The 18,222-nt window shown below is 46.9% G+C and overlaps 1 protein-coding gene across 1 annotated transcript in view; it reads right to left on the bottom strand.

The window, feature by feature from the left end:
- Positions 1–1,968: 1,968 nt before the first annotated feature.
- LOC133119412 (peroxisome proliferator-activated receptor alpha-like) overlaps positions 1,969–18,222 on the bottom strand; it is a 39,061-nt gene continuing 22,807 nt past the window's right edge. Inside the window, exons 4-8 of the mRNA XM_061230003.1 lie at positions 15,424–15,562; positions 11,190–11,389; positions 6,351–6,563; positions 5,792–6,035; positions 1,969–4,942 (exon numbers count right to left, since the gene is read on the bottom strand). Of these exons, the coding sequence (XP_061085987.1) occupies positions 4,698–4,942; positions 5,792–6,035; positions 6,351–6,563; positions 11,190–11,389; positions 15,424–15,562 (1,041 nt within the window). The 3' untranslated portion in view covers positions 1,969–4,697. The remainder of the gene's footprint in view (positions 4,943–5,791; positions 6,036–6,350; positions 6,564–11,189; positions 11,390–15,423; positions 15,563–18,222) is intronic.

Here is an 18,222-nt window from a genome sequence, read left to right as displayed (position 1 = left end):
GAATCATTTAGGCTGGCGTTTAAGATGTTTGGGATTTTTTGTGTGCAACTTGACTGTGAACAGATCCATCTGATGACGTTCTGAGAAGAACGGCGTGTTGCAGTTTGGACAGACAGGAAGACTTTGGATAAAGGCGCTATATAAATGCCTGCCAGAGAGCGTGGGGCCAGAGTGAGAACCGGAGCTCGTCAGGGCCCTGCGCTCCCTTAACCGACACACAAAGCTCCCGATCCCGATCCAGCCACACCGGTTAAATGTCATACGTGCAACATTAAGCGATAAAGAGAAACGCATAGCTTGGACATCACCTTCATGTGCATGCTAACGAGTCAAGTTGCCACCGTGTACCTGTTTGCTCCCGTTTAGAGCGATGTTCATGAAATCTTTTTTTTTTGACTGAGTAGAGAATTGCTCAAATGGTAACAACCGGCTAAATAGCCTACCTTTCAGTCACACCCGTGGTTACGCAATCCCTACTTACCCGTTCAATCCCAGCTCATCCTACCGTTTTCCCTTGGGTTATTGTGATATCAATTTCCTCTACGCTCTGCAGCCCCGGAGCAGGATTTCCCGAGTGACTCGACAGGTAAGTGTGCTGGTCTTGCAGATTCAGCAAGTGTTCAAATCCTCCCTTGTGTACTTGTGTCTAACACCTGTTCCTAATTCGCAGTTGCTGATACCCGACAGGTGCTGAAGGAGTGATTGGTCGACTGAGTGGGGGGTGGCTGGTTCCCCAGCTGGGGGATCCGAGGTGGAGGGTAGAAGTTGGGGAGGAAGATAGTGTGGGGTGTTGGAGCAGTGCAGGAGAAGGAAGGGGGCCTCTTGCTGATGATAGCAGATAACACAGAGCAACTTTATCTATCTGTCAATCAACAGCCTGCATTAGCCAGAGTACTCGCTGGAGCAGTAGCTTCATTTCAAACCCAACATTACGGTAAAGAGCTGGCCAGCCTGGTCCAGCCACAGGTTCTGCCCTTTTTCTCTTTTGGTTGTTCCTCTGCGCTTAACGCACCAGGAGCATGTGATTACAGAACTTCCCCTGGCTAGTTGGGTCTGAGACGGGTGCTGATCAACAGAGCTTGCAGCTCTCCAAAGTGTTGTAGACCCTGGTCAAGAGTCACAATGTCAAGGCCTAATTTCAGATTTGGATTTTGACCCTCCCTTTTGAGTCAGGTGTGAGGAGAGTCGGGCCAATCAGTAACACTAATTACCCGGGATAAAAGAGAGCTAGGGCTGGATTTGGATTCGAGGGCCAGAGTTGATGATCCCTGTTTTAAAGTATTCAGGAATATTCCTTAAAGGTACAATAGGGAAGACCGTTGTAAATCTGTGTTTCTAGCCCTTAAATTCGGGTTTCAAAATATAAAGTTGACGGCAAGACAATCTGTACAAAAACATTGTATAACTGAACAATAATTCAAGTTCACTGGTTGAAAATTGATTCTAATTGCCACAGCCAATGGCGTTTCAACGTCAGTACGTTCACAGAGAAGGGGGGAGGGATAAACAGTGTTGTGGTTTGAGCGTGTTTGTTGCTGCTATTCCTCTCTTGACCGTTAGAAGTCCGAAATTACCTATTGTACCTTTACATATACATTTGATTTAATGGAAGAGTTCAGACTTTTGAAATAAGACAAACTTAACTCCGGTGGTTTATATTCACATCTTTCAAAGCAGGTTATCGTGATGTATTTTGATGCCCTTCGAATTACCCAGTATTCTAAATCGGAATTTTTATTTTAAGTACTTTCAAATAAAAACAACTTGCTTTTCAAGATCACAGCGAAATGAATACGCATGCAGCCAAACCAGCAACGGTCGCGCCAGCCTGACGTTTACAAAGAAGACCCCAGTGGTTGTCGAACACATTTACTTGCATTTTCCCAGAACTTTTACCTAACACACTTGTCAAAATAATAATCTGCTGGTCCCCCAGGGTGGGGGTGAAGGAGCAACATGCGCTTACAATTTTTATGATACAAGAGGAAGGAAATTTATTCAGAATGGAAGTATCAGGAACGTACTAGATTCTTAGTGTTTTCACTTCAAATCATTCATGTTATTGTTTCAAATAAAGCGACATTCTGCAGACATTTTGTTTTACAATATGATTTAGCAACCCACATTGAAAGATAAAAGAAACACCAGGTTAGCATGACTAGATCATTCAGTCTTTTTTTCCTGGCACTAGCTGCAAAATACTGCACGTACTTCAAAAGCTAGGGTTCATACCACACAACTTATTGCTCATTACAATGGAATTCAAATATATTTACGATTGTGATAAAGTGCAGGTACTGAGTGCATGTTATTGATCGCCATCCATCGATTATCTATGTCATTTTCAGCAGAGTATAAAAGAATGGCAGATTGTCCCACAAAGTCCTGAACAGGTACACATTGTGGAAGACAACAAAATTCCCTGATACAACTTTTAAAAATCCCTTGTCCGGTTAAACACAAACTCTACATACGTAATTTCAACTGGGTGGAATTTGTTTGAATTAACAAGGAGACGTTTTGACTTCTGGATGGCATAATTTCTCCCCAGAATAAGTGGCTGCTTCTCACACAATTTGGCACTTTGTGACACAATTTGACTCGCCTCCATTCCGGATAGACCATTGTCAATAACACAGAAATGAGTTTTCACTCTGTGGAGGAAAATGTCTCACCCATTTTGCTCAATGCTAGTCGCACAACAAGTAGCAAAGGCAACGCTCTTTCGAAAGGGAATGCCATTTTAAACATTTAGATGTTGTTCCTCAGCTTGTGCATGAATTGCATACGAGGAGAAGGGACGTATATATGACAGATCATGTCATCCGTTCTTCAAGGCACAAAATTGTTTTGAGTTCCTCAGGCTGTCATTATTAGTCAAGGTCAGGTTTACACTTGTTTTTACACTTGTTTTTTTTTTTTTTTTTTCAAACCAAGTGATGCATTCCTCCAGGCTCCAAACTTGACAAGGCAGCACACGGCTGGAATTGCCGAAAAACCGGATACCCAACCGCCATGGAAATATGTCCTTCAGAACAGAGGCAGTGAGAAAAGCAATGCAAAAGAGGCACATACAGGGCAGGAAAAAAAAAATGCACAGTGTCAAGTTATTTTCATAATTTTTCCTCCCATTATCTGAAGCCGGAAGCCCATCGGATGTATTTTGAATATAAGGCTGACCCCCCCCACGGGATCAACTCATTCCATCAAGCCAACTACATCAGAGAATGAATGTGCAAAAGCGAAATCAGGCCCTGCCCGTACCATGACATAGTGGTACCCCAGGAACACAGCATGAGGTGAAATACAACTGGGAGCTTATGTTCACTTCAGTTCCCTCACAGATCCCACTGTAGTCTTCATCTTCATCGCATTCCTATATTTCTGGTTCACATAAAATTATGTGAACATTAAAATGACAAGCATAGTTTCCCTCAGTCACAATACCCACCATGGTCTTTGTCGAAAGTCAGCTGAGGCGAGTTTGATAAAACAGGTTTTTTTTTTTTCTTTTTTTTTTTTCCCAAACCTCATATCTATCTTTCTATACTGCAGATTTACACCTAAAGTTTCATTTCAATGAAAAGCAAGGGGTCACAGAAACATTCCCCTCAGTAGTGAAGGAGCAGGGAAAGTTGTAAGAACTGAATATTTTTTTGTGTAAACCATTTTTGTAGGCAACATTTTTGAATCAAAAATAAAATACTACATTGAGACCTACACTCCAGGTGAGCGGTATGTAAAAAGCTCCTATATTTTTAGACATTGTATGAAACCCTGTCTGAACATATATCTTTGATAAATATATTCATGTTGTTCTTATGAAACACTGACCTACCCTGGACCTGGTGTGGCACATTCTCTAGTTAACATTCATAATCAAAATGGTTTACACAAAAAAAAAAAAAAATTCTGAATAGCTTTGTTCACGTGTGCAAATACTTGAGTCACAGACATAAAGCAGACCAACGGACAGACAACATCCCAGTTCCGGCGATTCGGTTCGATTCGGCTTGCTGTCGGGCAGGTGAAGGAGCGGCTTCCGTCTTCTGCGACGTGTGTGTGTGTGGAGACGGCTGAAACACAGAGGTGTGATGTGTTTGTGTATGATGACCTGAATAAATCACACATGTTCACCGCCTCCTTTTTTTTTTACTCGGAGGTGTACTGTGTGTGCATTTTGTTGTGCATGTGTGTATGATCTGTGCATTTGTACCAAGCTTGTGTTTGCTTGTGTATGTGTGTGTGTGTGTGTGTAAGTATCTAAAATGTGTGTGTGTGTGTTTATGTCCATAATGTGCATATTTGTGACGTGTGCGTGCATGCACGCATGTGTGTGTGTGTGTGTGTGTGTGTGTGTGTAGCACAAGTCCACTGTCTTTGCTCGAGAGAAGAACACAGATGAGCTACAGCATCCGGAAGCGAAAGTTGGGTCACTGTACACACCACTTTCCCTGAAAGTGGGACACATTACGGGGTGGAATCCACCCCTTTAGTAGGTTTTATTTGTCCTGGGATTGTTCACTGCCTCAAAAGGCATAAGGCACAGCACCAAAGACAAGATCCAAAAACTTCTTGGACGCTCCTGGCAGCTAGGAGGACGGAGCACAAACGTGCGTCGGGTAACGGGGGGGACCTGCGCGTCTACACGTCAGTGCGCGTATCGGTTCGTGGGCGACCCTGTTCGGGGTTACGCCTCAGTACATGTCCCTGTATATCTCCTGCAGGAGCGGGTGCAGGGAGGTGTCCTCGGTCTTCTTGATCTCCTGCACGAGCTGGGCGTGCTCGGTCACCAGCTGCCTGAGGTCCACCAGCTTCTGCAGCAGCCGCGGGAACAGGAAGGCGTCATCCGGGTGGTTGGCCAGCAGGTGGAGCTGCAGGACCTGCACGATGGCCTCCTGCATCCGCTCGATGTACGGCACGTTCGACAGGCCCGGCCGGTCTGAGAGGGGTGGGGGGAGGGGGAACACAGAGGAGGAGCATGGATTAGACACCTGGAGGAGGAGGGGAGGCTACGGAAGCAGCACGGGGGGAATAATCTGGGGTGAGGATGGGAAGGTCCCGCCGATCTAAAGCAGTGCTTGTATCACGGGCAGTCCAGGCCAGGACCAAAAAAACGACAATTTTAGAGTCATACCAAAAAGAGTAACTTATGGGTGACACAAGGAATTTATTCTAAAAATGATATTTCTAAAACAGCACATTGGCCTATTCTGTTGGAGATAATTGTCCTCCAGTTGACATTCCATGTTACTATTTAACCTTCAGGCAAACTAGACAGTAGGTACACTTAGAGGTAGGAAAAAGCGAGCATTGCTGGGCCGAATGGCCTGTTCTCGCCAATTACATTATGTTATGAATGCATCTTGTACATTCTCTGGGAAAAAGGTAATTCTTTAGCATTTTCAGCGACCACTTTCCCCGTCGGACTGGCAGGCCGAGCGTGAACAACAAGATGATGTATTTCCATCGCACATCACATCACATTACATTACATTACATTAATGGCATTTGGCAGACGCTCTTATCCAGAGCGACGTACAGTCGATTAGACTAAGCAGGAGACAATCCTCCCCTGGAGCAATGCAGGGTTAAGGGGCCTTGCTCAAGGGCCCAACGGCTGTGCGGATCTTATTGTGGCTACACCGGGGATCGAGCCACCGACCTTGCGTGTCCCAGACATGCACCTTAACCGCTACGCTACAGGCCACCCTTATAGCACCTCACACACACATACAGCGCTGCTCAAGGTGCTTAACCCCCGTCCCCCCCGCCCCGCCCCGCCCCGTACCTCCGCAGCAGATGATGGCGGCGACGAAGAGCGCCAGGTCCGAGTCGTCGAGCTCCAGGGCGTTGAACTTCATGGCGAACTGGAACTTCGGCTCCATCATGTCGCTGAAGGGCCGGCGCAGGCTCTTGAGGAACTCGCGGGTGATGAAGCCGCCGCCGTACGCCACCAGCAGCCCGTCCTTGTTCATGCTGGAGGCCAGCAGGGCGAACAGCGCCTCGTACACGCCGTACTTCAGCAGCGTCACCTGGGGCGTGGACCAATCACCGCTCGTGTTATTGGTTTCACGCCCCCCACCCCCCGCCAAAATGTTTTGCTTGTGCTTAAAGGTCTTGGGGAAAAATGAGGCCCTTCATGCTTTTCAAGGTATGGTTTGGTCAGTCATATTAATTATCTCGCACTTTCTTTAAAGCAATAAGGCTTATCCATTTTCCCTCGGCAAAATAAAATGAATTAAAAAAAAGAAAAGAAAAAAGATTTTTTTAGATGTATGGTTTGCTGCATTGCGTTTCATGAACTAAAAACCCAGCATTACTTCAGTTCTTTTAAGGCGTACTGTCACCTGGTCGTTGAGGTCCAGGCCGCAGAAGCCCGGCACGGACTTGGCGAACTCGGTGAGCTCGGTCACCGTCTCCACGGAGGTGCACTGGCAGCAGTGGAAGAGCCGCACCTCCGCCTCCTTGTCGCGCAGGCCTGCCGCGTTGCTGCCCACCAGCTTGGCCACCAGGGTGCGCTCTGCCAGCCGCAGCGTGTCCATGTCGTGGATGACAAAGGGCTGCCAAAAACAAAACAAAACGAGGAGGGGTGGGGGGTGGGGGGGGCACAGGGGGACGGATTCAGGGTCGGTACACAGCGTGCTGCCCCCTCCCCCCCCCCCACAGCACTGACTGCTCTGCCAGGGCAGTTGGCAGGAGGAGCAGAATGAGGGAGGACATGTTGAAGGGGTGGGGGGGGTGAGGGGTAGTGCAGAGGTCGGAAAAAAGCAACAGGTCTGCTTCAGCTTAAGATTCGAGGACGTTTAATGAGGGAGGACGTGGGGTGTGACTTACACCTCTTTATGCTGTGCCTTGACTCCTCTGCGAGAGTCCCCCCCCAATCAACTGTCACTTGTTTTTTACCCTGTCTCTATCTTTAGCCCCTTAAGTTGTATTGTGTACTTTAATCTAAGACTGCAGAATATGTATTTGCTGTGGGACTGTAGTTCCTGACCTGATTACTTGCAGACTTGATCTACCTGGTGTACTACACCTAATGTTCATGGCTGTACAACCGATCCTATGTGAATCGTACCTTATCCGATCTGTTCTATAGTTCTGTTCTATAATAATAATAATACATTTTATTTCAAGCGCCTTTCACGTCACCCAGGGACACTGTACAGTAGTGGCAAGTGGCAGTCATAAAACAACATATCGGGACAGACACTGTACACTTATTAAAAGACACTATACAAAAATGTAGACAATAAAGTAAAATAAAGTATATAAAACAACAAACAACAATAGGATGGGACATGGCGAGAGTGAGATGGAGGGGTCAGTCAGGAGTAGGGAGGAAAAGCAAGAGTGAAAAGGTGAGTTTTGCGCTTGGATTTGAAGGTGGACAGTGAGGTGATTTTCCGTAGTGCAAGTTGGAGGGAGTTCCAGAGTTTGGGGCCAGCTACACTAAACGCCCTGTCACCCATAGAACGGAGATGTGCAGTGGGGGTGAGCAGGAGGTGGGTATTGGTGGAGCGCAGGGTGCGGGTTGGTTGGTATGGGGTCAGGAGGTTTGAAAGATAAGAGGGTGCAAGATTATGTTGGGCTTTGAAAACAAGTAGAATGATTTTGAATTGAATACGGTATTGCACAGGGAGCCAGTGTAGTTGATGGAGGATGGGAGTGATGTGTTGCCAGGGCCTAGTGCGGGTGAGAACTCTTGCAGCGGAATTTTGAATGTATTGGAGTCTGTTTAATCTCTTTGCTGAGATACCAAAGAGAAGGGCGTTACAGTAATCAAATATGGAGCTTATGAATGCATGGATGAGAGTCTCAGCAGCGGTGGGGTTAAGTGAGGGGCGGAGTTTGGAAATGTTTTTGAGGTGGAAGAAAGCTGTTTTGGTGATGTTTTTTATGTGAGTGTCAAATGAGAGGGTAGAATCAATAATGACACCAAGGTTTTTAACTTCAGAGGTAGTGGTAGTGAAATAGCCGGGGATGGATAAATGTGATAGTTTGAGTTTTTTCAATACAGCTGGTGTGGCAATGAGTATGGCTTCTTTTTTTTCATGGTTAAGTTTGAGAAAATTCTGTGTCATCCAGGTGCTAATGGCATTGAGTGTGTCGTCAGCATAGCAGTGAAAGTTTAAACCATACTGACGTAAGATGTCACCAAGGGGGAGGATGCAAATGACGAAGAGCAGGGGACCTAGGACAGAACCCTGGGGAACACCATGTGAGAGGGGTGAACTGGGGGACCTGAAATTACCTATGGAGACAAACTGTTCCCTCGCTGTGAGATATGACCTAAACCAGGAGAGTGGAGTGCCAGTGATACCCAAGAGTGTTTCCAACCGGGTGAGCAGTGTGTTGTGACAGACCGTGTCAAAGGGAGCAGTGAGGTCCAGCGACAGGAGAATGCTGACATGGCCTGTGTCAGCAGCAATGAGCAGGTCATTTACGACCTTGACCAGGGCTGTCTCAGTGCTGTGCTTAGCCCTAAAACCGGACTGAAACACTTCCCATAGGCTGTGATGTGTCAGGTGTTCTTGGAGTTGGGAAGAAACAGTGCGCTCCAGGAGTTTGGCTATGAATGGGAGATTGGAGATGGGTCGATAGTTTTTCAGATCATCAACAGCTGCTCCAGATTTCTTAAGGACAGGGGTGATAGCTGCAGTTTTGAGTGAGCAAGGAACAAAACCAGTTAAAAGAGAAAAATGTATAATATGAACGAGGAGGGGGCATAGGGTCCAAGAGGCAGGTAGTGCTCCTAGCCTTAGTGGCAAGGTCATGGACAAAGTGCTCGTCGACAGGTGTGAAGGCAGAGAACAGCTGAGCTGGTAAGGTATGGGAAATGGGAGCGCCACTGATAGCAGTAGGGAGTGATTGAAACTGACTGTAGATGGCGCTGATTTTGTTTTGGAAAAACTCACAGCAGATATCAGTTGAAGGGGTGAGAGGAAAGGGTTTGGTAGGCTGGAGTATCTTGTTGACTGTGGAGAAGAGGGCTCTAGGGTTACTCTAGGCAATAATGTTGGTGTAATGCACAGATTTAGCCTCATTAAGAGCCTCCTTGTAGGCCGGGACATGGTCTTTATATGCCTGCATGTGCACCGTTAGTCCAGTGTTTTTTCTAAGCCGCTCCAGTTGGCGGCCAGCAGCCTTAATTTTCCGCAGCTCAGGTGTATACCATGGAGCAGATCGTAGGAAGGAGACGCTGTGTGTTTTCAACGGGGCAATCTGATTTAACATGTTAGATAGATGAGAATTGTAGAATATACCTGGTATGCACCCGGTATTTTTTGGAACATCACTTTGGATAAAAGCGTTGTGTCTAAATGAAATGCAGTGTAATGTTATGCCTGCATGCATGTGTGTGTATGAGTGTGGCTCTGAAGTTTTTACACACGTGTCAAGGACACAAAAATCATTTTTTTTCCCCATCATGAGATACTACCAAAAGCATATCATTGTCCAAGATATCATGGCACTACAGTAATTACACACATCACAGACCTGTGTTGCGAGGCGGAACTTAAGACAAAAACATTGTAAAAACACTCCCTCCACTCACTGCTCAGAGGTTAATCAGTTATTTACCCCCGTAGACTGAAGCAAGCACTTTTTTAACGTTCAGAGCCCCCCTTATCTAATCTTATCAGCTGCTTGGCTTTAAACATGGCAGGCACCGTCTTGCTAAACACAAAGGTTCCCCTCGCTCTCAGAAAGGGACACATGGCTCTGATGAAATGGCTTTCTTCCCCGGAGCACAAAACACGCGGGGGTTTGATTTCAGCAGCGCATTACGAGGGCTGTGAGACTCTGCTTCGGATCAGACGCCGCGTCATCTGAGGAGCAGACCCATTCATAACTAAACTGTAAACTATAATATATATATATATAATATATATGTAAACTAAACTATAGCTAAACCTGCCTTAAACCTGGGTCCGTCGGGAGAAACTAAACACACTTGCTGTTATATGGACCAGAGTTCTGTGGATATATCTATCCAAGTTCTTCACTTCCAAGAACGATTCTGGAGAACCTCGTGGTTACACAACACGACTGTACGAGTCTGTGTTTCCATTTTGCCTGTTATTTATGCTGATTATCTGGAGGTAAAAAAATAATTTAAAAAATAGAAGAAAAGAGCCCACTGGTGGACATTTGAGATACAGAACAGGAAATGTTGAGTTGATAAGCTACCCTTCTCCTCCCCCCCAGCACTTAAACCTGTCAAGATAAGCTGCGCTAATTTTAAAAGCCTGTTCGGACTGAACAGCTCGATCAGCCTTTTCTGGATGACTCCTCGAGTTTGGGACATCCCCAGACACATGACCCTGGTCACTGATGAGAACCCAGGAGTGGGGACAGAAATAGCATTTGTGTTCCCAAAAAAAGATCGCAAGTTTAACCTTCCCAACACTCACACCCACTGAATTACTATAACTCACTTCTGCACTCTGACCTGGTCTCTAATAATAGCTGGGGGGTGGAGTTGGCAACTCACTTGAGAACTTATTTTGGAATGTCATACTTGTGAGTGGTTGATTTCTTACTAGAATTCACTCGATGAGACGTTGGTACAGAATGTAGCGACATTCGATGACATAACAAATAACTGATCATATGCGTGAATGCGTTCCACTGTTTTCTTGAACGTACATTGGATTCACACATTTAGCAGATTTTTGATTAGGATGTTTGGGGGAAAATGTAATCAAATGTCTTCAAGGTTAAAAATTCTGATATGTTAACGTGTACCATTACTTTTTGGGGGGGCAGTGGAAAAGTCATGCAATCTAGTGACAAAGTCGATAAGATGGCAACGCTGGAAAAGTCTTGGCCTGAAGTGGATGGGAGATGACAACATTCCACATAAAGTGAAGATTCATCCATCGTGCGGTATGAGTGGGTAGCATTTAAAAGATCCAGAAGATTAGTCTTACTCTGTGCAGTGACTGATGGTGATTTGTGTTACTCTGTATGGTGAATTGTGGAGATTAATCTTACCCTATGCAGGGACTTCTGGTCATTAGTGTCACCCTGTGCAGTGAATTATGGTGGCTAGCATTACCACGCGTAGCCAGCGATGGCAATTGACGTAACCTTGCATGATGACTGATGATGATTAGCGTCATCCCCGTACACTATGTCGTAAAACACATTCCCGGGAGGTTGGTTGTCTCTGGAGAACATACCGGTGTGCTGGTCTTGCCGGTCAGTATGACCCGGGCCTTGGACTTGTTCATGTTGAAGTTCTTCAGGTAGGCCTCATAGATCTGCTTGGCCAGGGTCTTCTGGTCAGCCAGCAAGGGGCCCTCCTCCTCCCACTCCCCCGTCAGGATCTCTGCCTTCAGCTTCATCTTCTCCGACTGGGGCATCCGTCCAAAGCGGATAGCTGCAGGAAGGACAGGAACACAGTGATTCAGGGACACATTGATTCAGGGCCACAGTGAATCAAGGCCACGGTGATTCAGGGCCACATCGATTCAGGGACACAGTGAATCAAGGCCACAGTAATTCAGGGCCACATTGATTCAGGGCCATTGTTAATCAAGGCCACAGTGATTCAGGGACACATCGATTCAGGGCCATAGTGAATCAAGGCCACGTTGATTCAGGGCCACATCGATTCAGGGCCACATCGATTCAGGGACACATTGATTCAGGGCCATAGTGAATCAAGGCCACAGTAATTCAGGGCCACATTGATTCAGGGCCATTGTTAATCAAGGCCACAGTGATTCAGGGACACATCGATTCAGGGCCATAGTGAATCAAGGCCACAGTAATTCAGGGCCACATTGATTCAGGGCCATTGTTAATCAAGGCCACAGTGATTCAGGGTCATAGCGATTCAGAGACACATGACTCACAGCCACAGTTATTCAGAGCCAAACTGAATAAAGGCCTCAGTAATTCAGGGCTAACGTGAATCATAGCCAAAGTGATTCAGGGCCATAGTGATTCAGGGCTGTACAGTAATGAATCAAGGCCACAGTGATTCAGGGACAAATGATTCAGGGCTGCAGTGATTCAGGGCCAGATAGATCATTGGAAATTCATGGACTCATTCACCCCCTGTGGGAGCTGGAATGGAAAGCCATTCTCTGCTGCTTATTACTGTAAGAAACAGGCATGCCACCAGAGAAACCAGGGAAGATCCCTCCAATTGTGAAACCTGTACTATTCGCCAAATTGAAATAACTACCATTCCCCCCGGAACCTCTAGTCTAGACAGTATGTGGACAGCTGGAAATGGGGGCATGGATTTCACAAGTTTGTCTCATTCTTACCATCAAATAATGCATCTCTTGTCTACACTGTCCAGCAATGGTCATTCATATATATATATATATATATATATATATATATATATATATATATATATATATATACACAAATTACTGCTATAAAAGTAAAATCTATGTTCGAATGAAGTATGAACCTGTAGAGGTGTTAAATCTATGGAACAGATTTCAGTCTTAGTTTACAATGCAATTAAGCCTTCATGATTAAATCACTGAAGCTTTAATTGTTTTGTAAAACACACTGGAAAAAGTTCCTGCAACAAACAAATGACGAAAATGACCCTGTTGACAACATACCAGTACGTGAGGCAGGGCACCAATGAAACTGGTTGTTTTGTACATCTGAAACACATCTCTAAAATCCCTCTCAGACTGTGCTAAGACCCCAAAGCTACCTAATCTAATCTTATTAGACCTGCACCTACAAAACCACCCCCCCCCCCCCCCGGACAAACACACACACACACACACACACACACACACACAGGCCCTATGCCATTACACCACACACTTACTTTACTCCAGTAATACACAACAGCTTTAAACTACTCCAGCATTGCACGGATCCACGTGGCTTTACATTCTCCAATAGTAATGATTACTTCCAATGAACTCGACTCACGAGCGGCCACACACACACACACACACACACACACACACACACACACACACACACACACACACACACACACTGAAGACCCTTTTTGAGACGGGCGGGCGATCATCTCATGCGAGCTCAGCGTGACAGAATCTGCTGAAGGTCAGTGAGCGACAGAGAGGAATCGAGGCCCGCTGGCAGACAGCCACAGAACAGCATGCAAACGGCCCCGGCGCGGCATTTCAGGACGTTACCCAAGCTGAACCGACGGGCCTGAGGACGTCGGGCATAGGCGAAGTGTTGAGTGTCACGTTTCCCAATCTGCCCCTCTCACGGGAGGGGCTTCGGACGGAGGCGATGCCAGTCTGGGCCACGCCCCCCCTTCCTACTGTACACACGTGGCACAAACCCCCGGCTCAGCCGACCCACTTCACAACTCCTTACCGCAGAAAGGCCGCTGTTCAAACAATAACCTCCCTCCAAAAAAAAAAAAAAAAAAAAAAAAAACACCGCCGCCATCATCTACTTGGTATTTCTCCTCTTCCCCACGCAGGGGACGTTGACCCAGACCGGCGGTCACCGAGCGATGCCGTACGTTTACACAACGAGCGGATTGGCGAACACGCCGGCGCTGCTGGACGGGCGAGTCGCGCACCTAACGCGCTCCTTATCAGAGGGAATAACGTGGACGACGACGGTGCGGGAGAAACCCGACCCGCTGCCAGAAAAAAGGACAGAAGACATTAAAACCAACATTAACGATAAGATCTTTATTTTCATTGATAAATTTAAAAATTATGAATAAAAATGTGTGTGGCTGTATTGTACCGTGCAAATATATATCTATATATATAAGTCTAGGGTGCCTAAGACCTCTGCACAGTACTGTATGTAAAAATGTGCTTACCCCTGCCTGGATCGAGCAGCGTGAGGGAACCGGTTTTTGGAGGAGGGGCGATATCGGACCCTTTCCCCCTCCAGTGTGCTTGTGCGCAGAGCTGCGGTTCATTCCTCGGTGATGAGCTAACCGTGCTGGCGCCGCCCCGGGCTCCACCCGCACTCAGGGCACACAGCACGCCCCCCGGGGGCAAAAGCAGCAGGTTCACTGGGTTCACCTCAGTGCCTGACCTCGGCGCCCGCACTCTGTCACCGCGTGAGTGCCCCGTCGCCGCGGCTACGACCTCGGATGCCCGTACAGGCGGTCATGTGACCTGGCGCGTGCCCCCCCCCCCCACACCCCCGCCCCCCACAAGGTCGTGCGTTAAGTCTGTTGCTGTCCCTCCACGTCGACAGGGTGAGCGGGTTTGCCAGGTGTAGGCTCAAAAAAAAAAAAAATTGTCCAAACAATCGTCAAGTACAGAGGCAATAACAACAACAGGCTGTCCGCTTAAAGCAAACGGACACAAATGGATGATGGGAATGTATTATTTGGCAAGAGGGACGGATTAATCTTTATCTATGTTTTTGGTCATCCTTGCGGAATTCTCAGTTTAATCTGAAAACATTTAATTCCTCCATGAAACACTAAAAGGCAAGTTTGTTGTTGTTCTTTTCCACTCGCCGCATCACTTAATGTTGTACTATTTCCACCTTTGCCAACACTGCTTCAAGACCAGACCCGACAGAAAGAACAGCATGTCAGGTTCTGTGTCCTTCTGCACTGAACCGTGGCTGAACACTGCTCCTAAGGAACTGGAATTAAATTGCCCTATGAGGTTCAATAAAGTATGTCTTATGTTCCACAGCGAAAATGACAAATAATCTAATGAGACCTAAAATCTTATTTAAATTTTCATAGGCTGTATTAGTGCGAATATTCCTATATCCTATATCATAAATACATTACAACAGGGATCATTGACTCTGGCCCTCGAATCCAAATCCAGCCCTGGCTCGCTCTTATCCCGGGTAATTAGTGTTACTGATTGGCCAGACGGTCCTCACACCTGACTCCCATGAAAAGGGAGGGTCAAATACCTGAAATTAGGCCTTGACATTGTCGCTCTTGGCCACCCCAAAAATCTTACCTATAGTTACATTTACATTTTAGTCATTTGGCAGACGCTTTAAATCCAAAGCGACTTACAAGTTACATAGGTTCTTCCACAAGTTAAAGTCACAAGTTAAAGTATTGTACCTTTTAAGTCTCAATATAAGTAAACTAAAGTAGTTGTTAAGATGGACTTGCGTTTCTGTTTTGGTTGGCATTTTTTTTTATATAGCGCCTTTTCCAAAGCGCTGTACCATTGATGCTTCTCATTCACCCATTCATACACACACTCACACACTGACGGCGATTGGCTGCCATGCAAGGCACCGACCAGCTCATCAGGAGAATTTGGGGGTTAGGTGTCTTGCTCAGGGACACTTCGACACAGCCCGGGCGGGGGATCGAACCGGCAACCCTCCGACTGCCAGACGACTGCTCTTACTGCCTGAGCCATGTCGCCCGTGTTTTTGCAGCGTTCCCCTCCTAGCTCGGCCACACAGGCCCCTTTAGACCATCGTTGGCGCGGCGCTCACCGTTGTGGGACATGCCCACGGAGAGGCACTTCTGGAAGCGGCAGAACTGGCACTTGTTGCGGTTCTTCTTCTGGATCTTGCAGCTACGCTCACAGCGCTCGTACTCCAACTTCAGCCGGATGGTCCTCCTGAAGAAGCCCTGGGGGGGGGGGGGGGGGGGGTTTGTCGGTCAGTGGGGCACCAATTCAGGTACAAAATAGGATGGACTAAACATAGAGACAGTTGAAATACAAGTGACTATAGGTTAGGGGACTGTCAGTGAGAGACCTGCACACCAGTTGTTACTGAGAGAGGTCAGAGGAGAAGGGCCAGACTGGTCAAAGCTGACAGGAAGGTGACAGCAACGCCAATAATCACACATTGCAACAGTGGTATGCAGAAGAGCATCTCTGAGCACACAACGCGTCAAACCTCTCAGTGGATAGGCTACGGCAGCAGAAGACCAATAAGTCTAAAAAAAGAAGGCTAATAAATACCTAATAAAGTGCTCACTGGGTGTATGTGTGCACACTGAGTGGCTCGACAGCAGGGCGGTGAGCTTCATGTATGTAATGTGTGGAATGTTCCTGAGGTTGTCACAGTAACATATGGGTGGGGGTCCCTGGCTGGCTGGGTTACAGAGCTCTGTGACATAACTCGAACACATGTGTTGCATCTCGGCGTACACACAGACATGTTTATGATGAGTCACTGACAGCCAGAGCACTGTCCCACTGCAAACTCACCACTCAACGCCTCCAACAAGACCTCAGCACTCAGACCTGTACAATAATACCAAATGGTAAATGGTTGGTATTTATATAACGCCTTTATCCTAAGCGCTGTACAATTGATGCTTCTCATTCACCCATTCATACACACATTCACCCACCAACAGAAAGGCACCGACCAGCTCGTCAGGAGCATTTAGGCGTTCAACACACCCAGGGCGGGATTGAACTGGCAACCCCTCCGACTGCCAGACTGCTCTTACCTCCTGGGCCAGTGTTATAAACAAACACTCTGCAGGAAGATGGAGAGGGGAAAGAACTACCCGTGTTGTTTTACAAAGTGATGGTCGCATCATGTAAAATGCACTAAATGAAAGGAGTGATGTTATATCCAAAAGGAAACGGCCACTGCACACACGCTCGCCGAGAACACGTTGCGACTCCGGCTGCGTCAACAAGCTTCGTTAACGCCCTTTCCTGGCAGAGACAATAGCAACCTGATATTATATTCATGGTATATCCCAGCAATTAGGCAACTAAATAAGGACAGATTCCTCTATGGAACATCTGTTTCCAACAGCCATTGAGCTGTGCATTTTCAACAGCTTTGGGTTCATTTTTAAGCTGACCGACATGCTGCAAAATGTACTCGAAATGTAGTACATTGTACCTGCGCATGCTAAAGAAATCCTTTGCCAATACCTACGGCATTGCACCTACGTATAGCACAGGGGAGCGTACTAACATACCCAAATCAGCCAGCGGCTGTGGACAGTATATGACAGCGGAACCACGTGAAATACAGCATCTGCCAAACCCCATGTTCGCTGTTGTCCGTCAACACTCGTCTTCAACGGCATGAAGCAAAACTTCCAGATTGCATTTATCCTATTTGGATTTTTGTTTTTCTTCAAAATTTTGTTTTTCTTCAAAGTCAGTGTTCTAGAACACAATTCCTTCCACCCGCTAGTAGTGATCGTCCCCATCAGCATTCGAATGTTCAGTTTGGAACATTACAATCACATATTTGTGATCTCACACTGTAAAGGGTCATGACCGCCTGTCTCCAGTGTTTCCCTGAGGTTACAAAACACCCATTGGCACAACCAAAGCAGCTGGGCTCCAAGTGCCACATTCTGCTCGCCGGGAACAGAGCTGATTTATTGACATTGTTCTCTCAATGCAGAAAGCCTGCGTCCTTGCAGGTTGAAATATTAACCACTCTCTGTATTCAGCAATGCGGGTGTCAGGCCAGGGGCTCTGCGGTTGAAATAAGGTCACTGTCTTGTGTGCAGAGGACAGCTCAAGTTAGCACACGGAGTAAGAAATAAAGACATGACTATTGTTCGTAACGTCCCAGTGTTTCTCCACCTGTGTGGGTCATTTCTGTCTCCTACAGCTGGAGATGACGTCACGGTCACGGTCCCGCTCCTGAGCCTGGGAGACGCGCTCCAGACGTGCCGTTGCATGACGACCGTTCCCGGGAGACGCACGCTGTCAGGGAAAATTTCAGCGATCCCGGTTTTGAGGATGCGGGGAGCATTGGGGAGCACTATACTGTAAACACCAATGTGCATCTTTTCACAGAAGTCCAGTCTGACTTCTGCCCAGAGAACACTTCTTACAGTCCACCTGTCCGCTGATCTGTGTACCTGACTGACGCTGCTTAGGCCTACTACCTCGTTTCCGATAAAGTGCTCATTAGCCGTAGCCTACGTGTTACTCGCAGGCCTCAAAGGGCAGTAAAAGGTCACCCCGATCCCAGACAGATTTTTAAACGTCTGCTTGCTTCATAAAGACGTCGCTTTCGGTTGTGGTTATTGCTGGAGTGGTTTTTGTGTACACCTGGTCATTGTAATGCAGGTGGATTTTGGGTCATAACACCACGTGTAAGACTGATGTGAGGACACAACTACAGTATGTGTGTAAAGACAGTGGGTCTGCTCATAACAACCCTCACTGCCCCAGGACTGCACAATACTGAGCTCGTCATGAAGAGGGAGAGACGGTGAATACGGCACATGCACTGCCTGCCTAGACCTGCAGGGGGCGTGTCAGTGTGTGTATATAAAAAGGTACATCAAGTGTG

This window comes from Conger conger, chromosome 19 (genome assembly GCF_963514075.1).
Source record: "Conger conger chromosome 19, fConCon1.1, whole genome shotgun sequence".
NCBI classification, from domain to species: domain Eukaryota; kingdom Metazoa; phylum Chordata; class Actinopteri; order Anguilliformes; family Congridae; genus Conger; species Conger conger.
The sequence above is the reverse complement of the archived record's forward strand: the minus strand, read 5'-3'. Positions and strand labels throughout refer to the sequence as shown.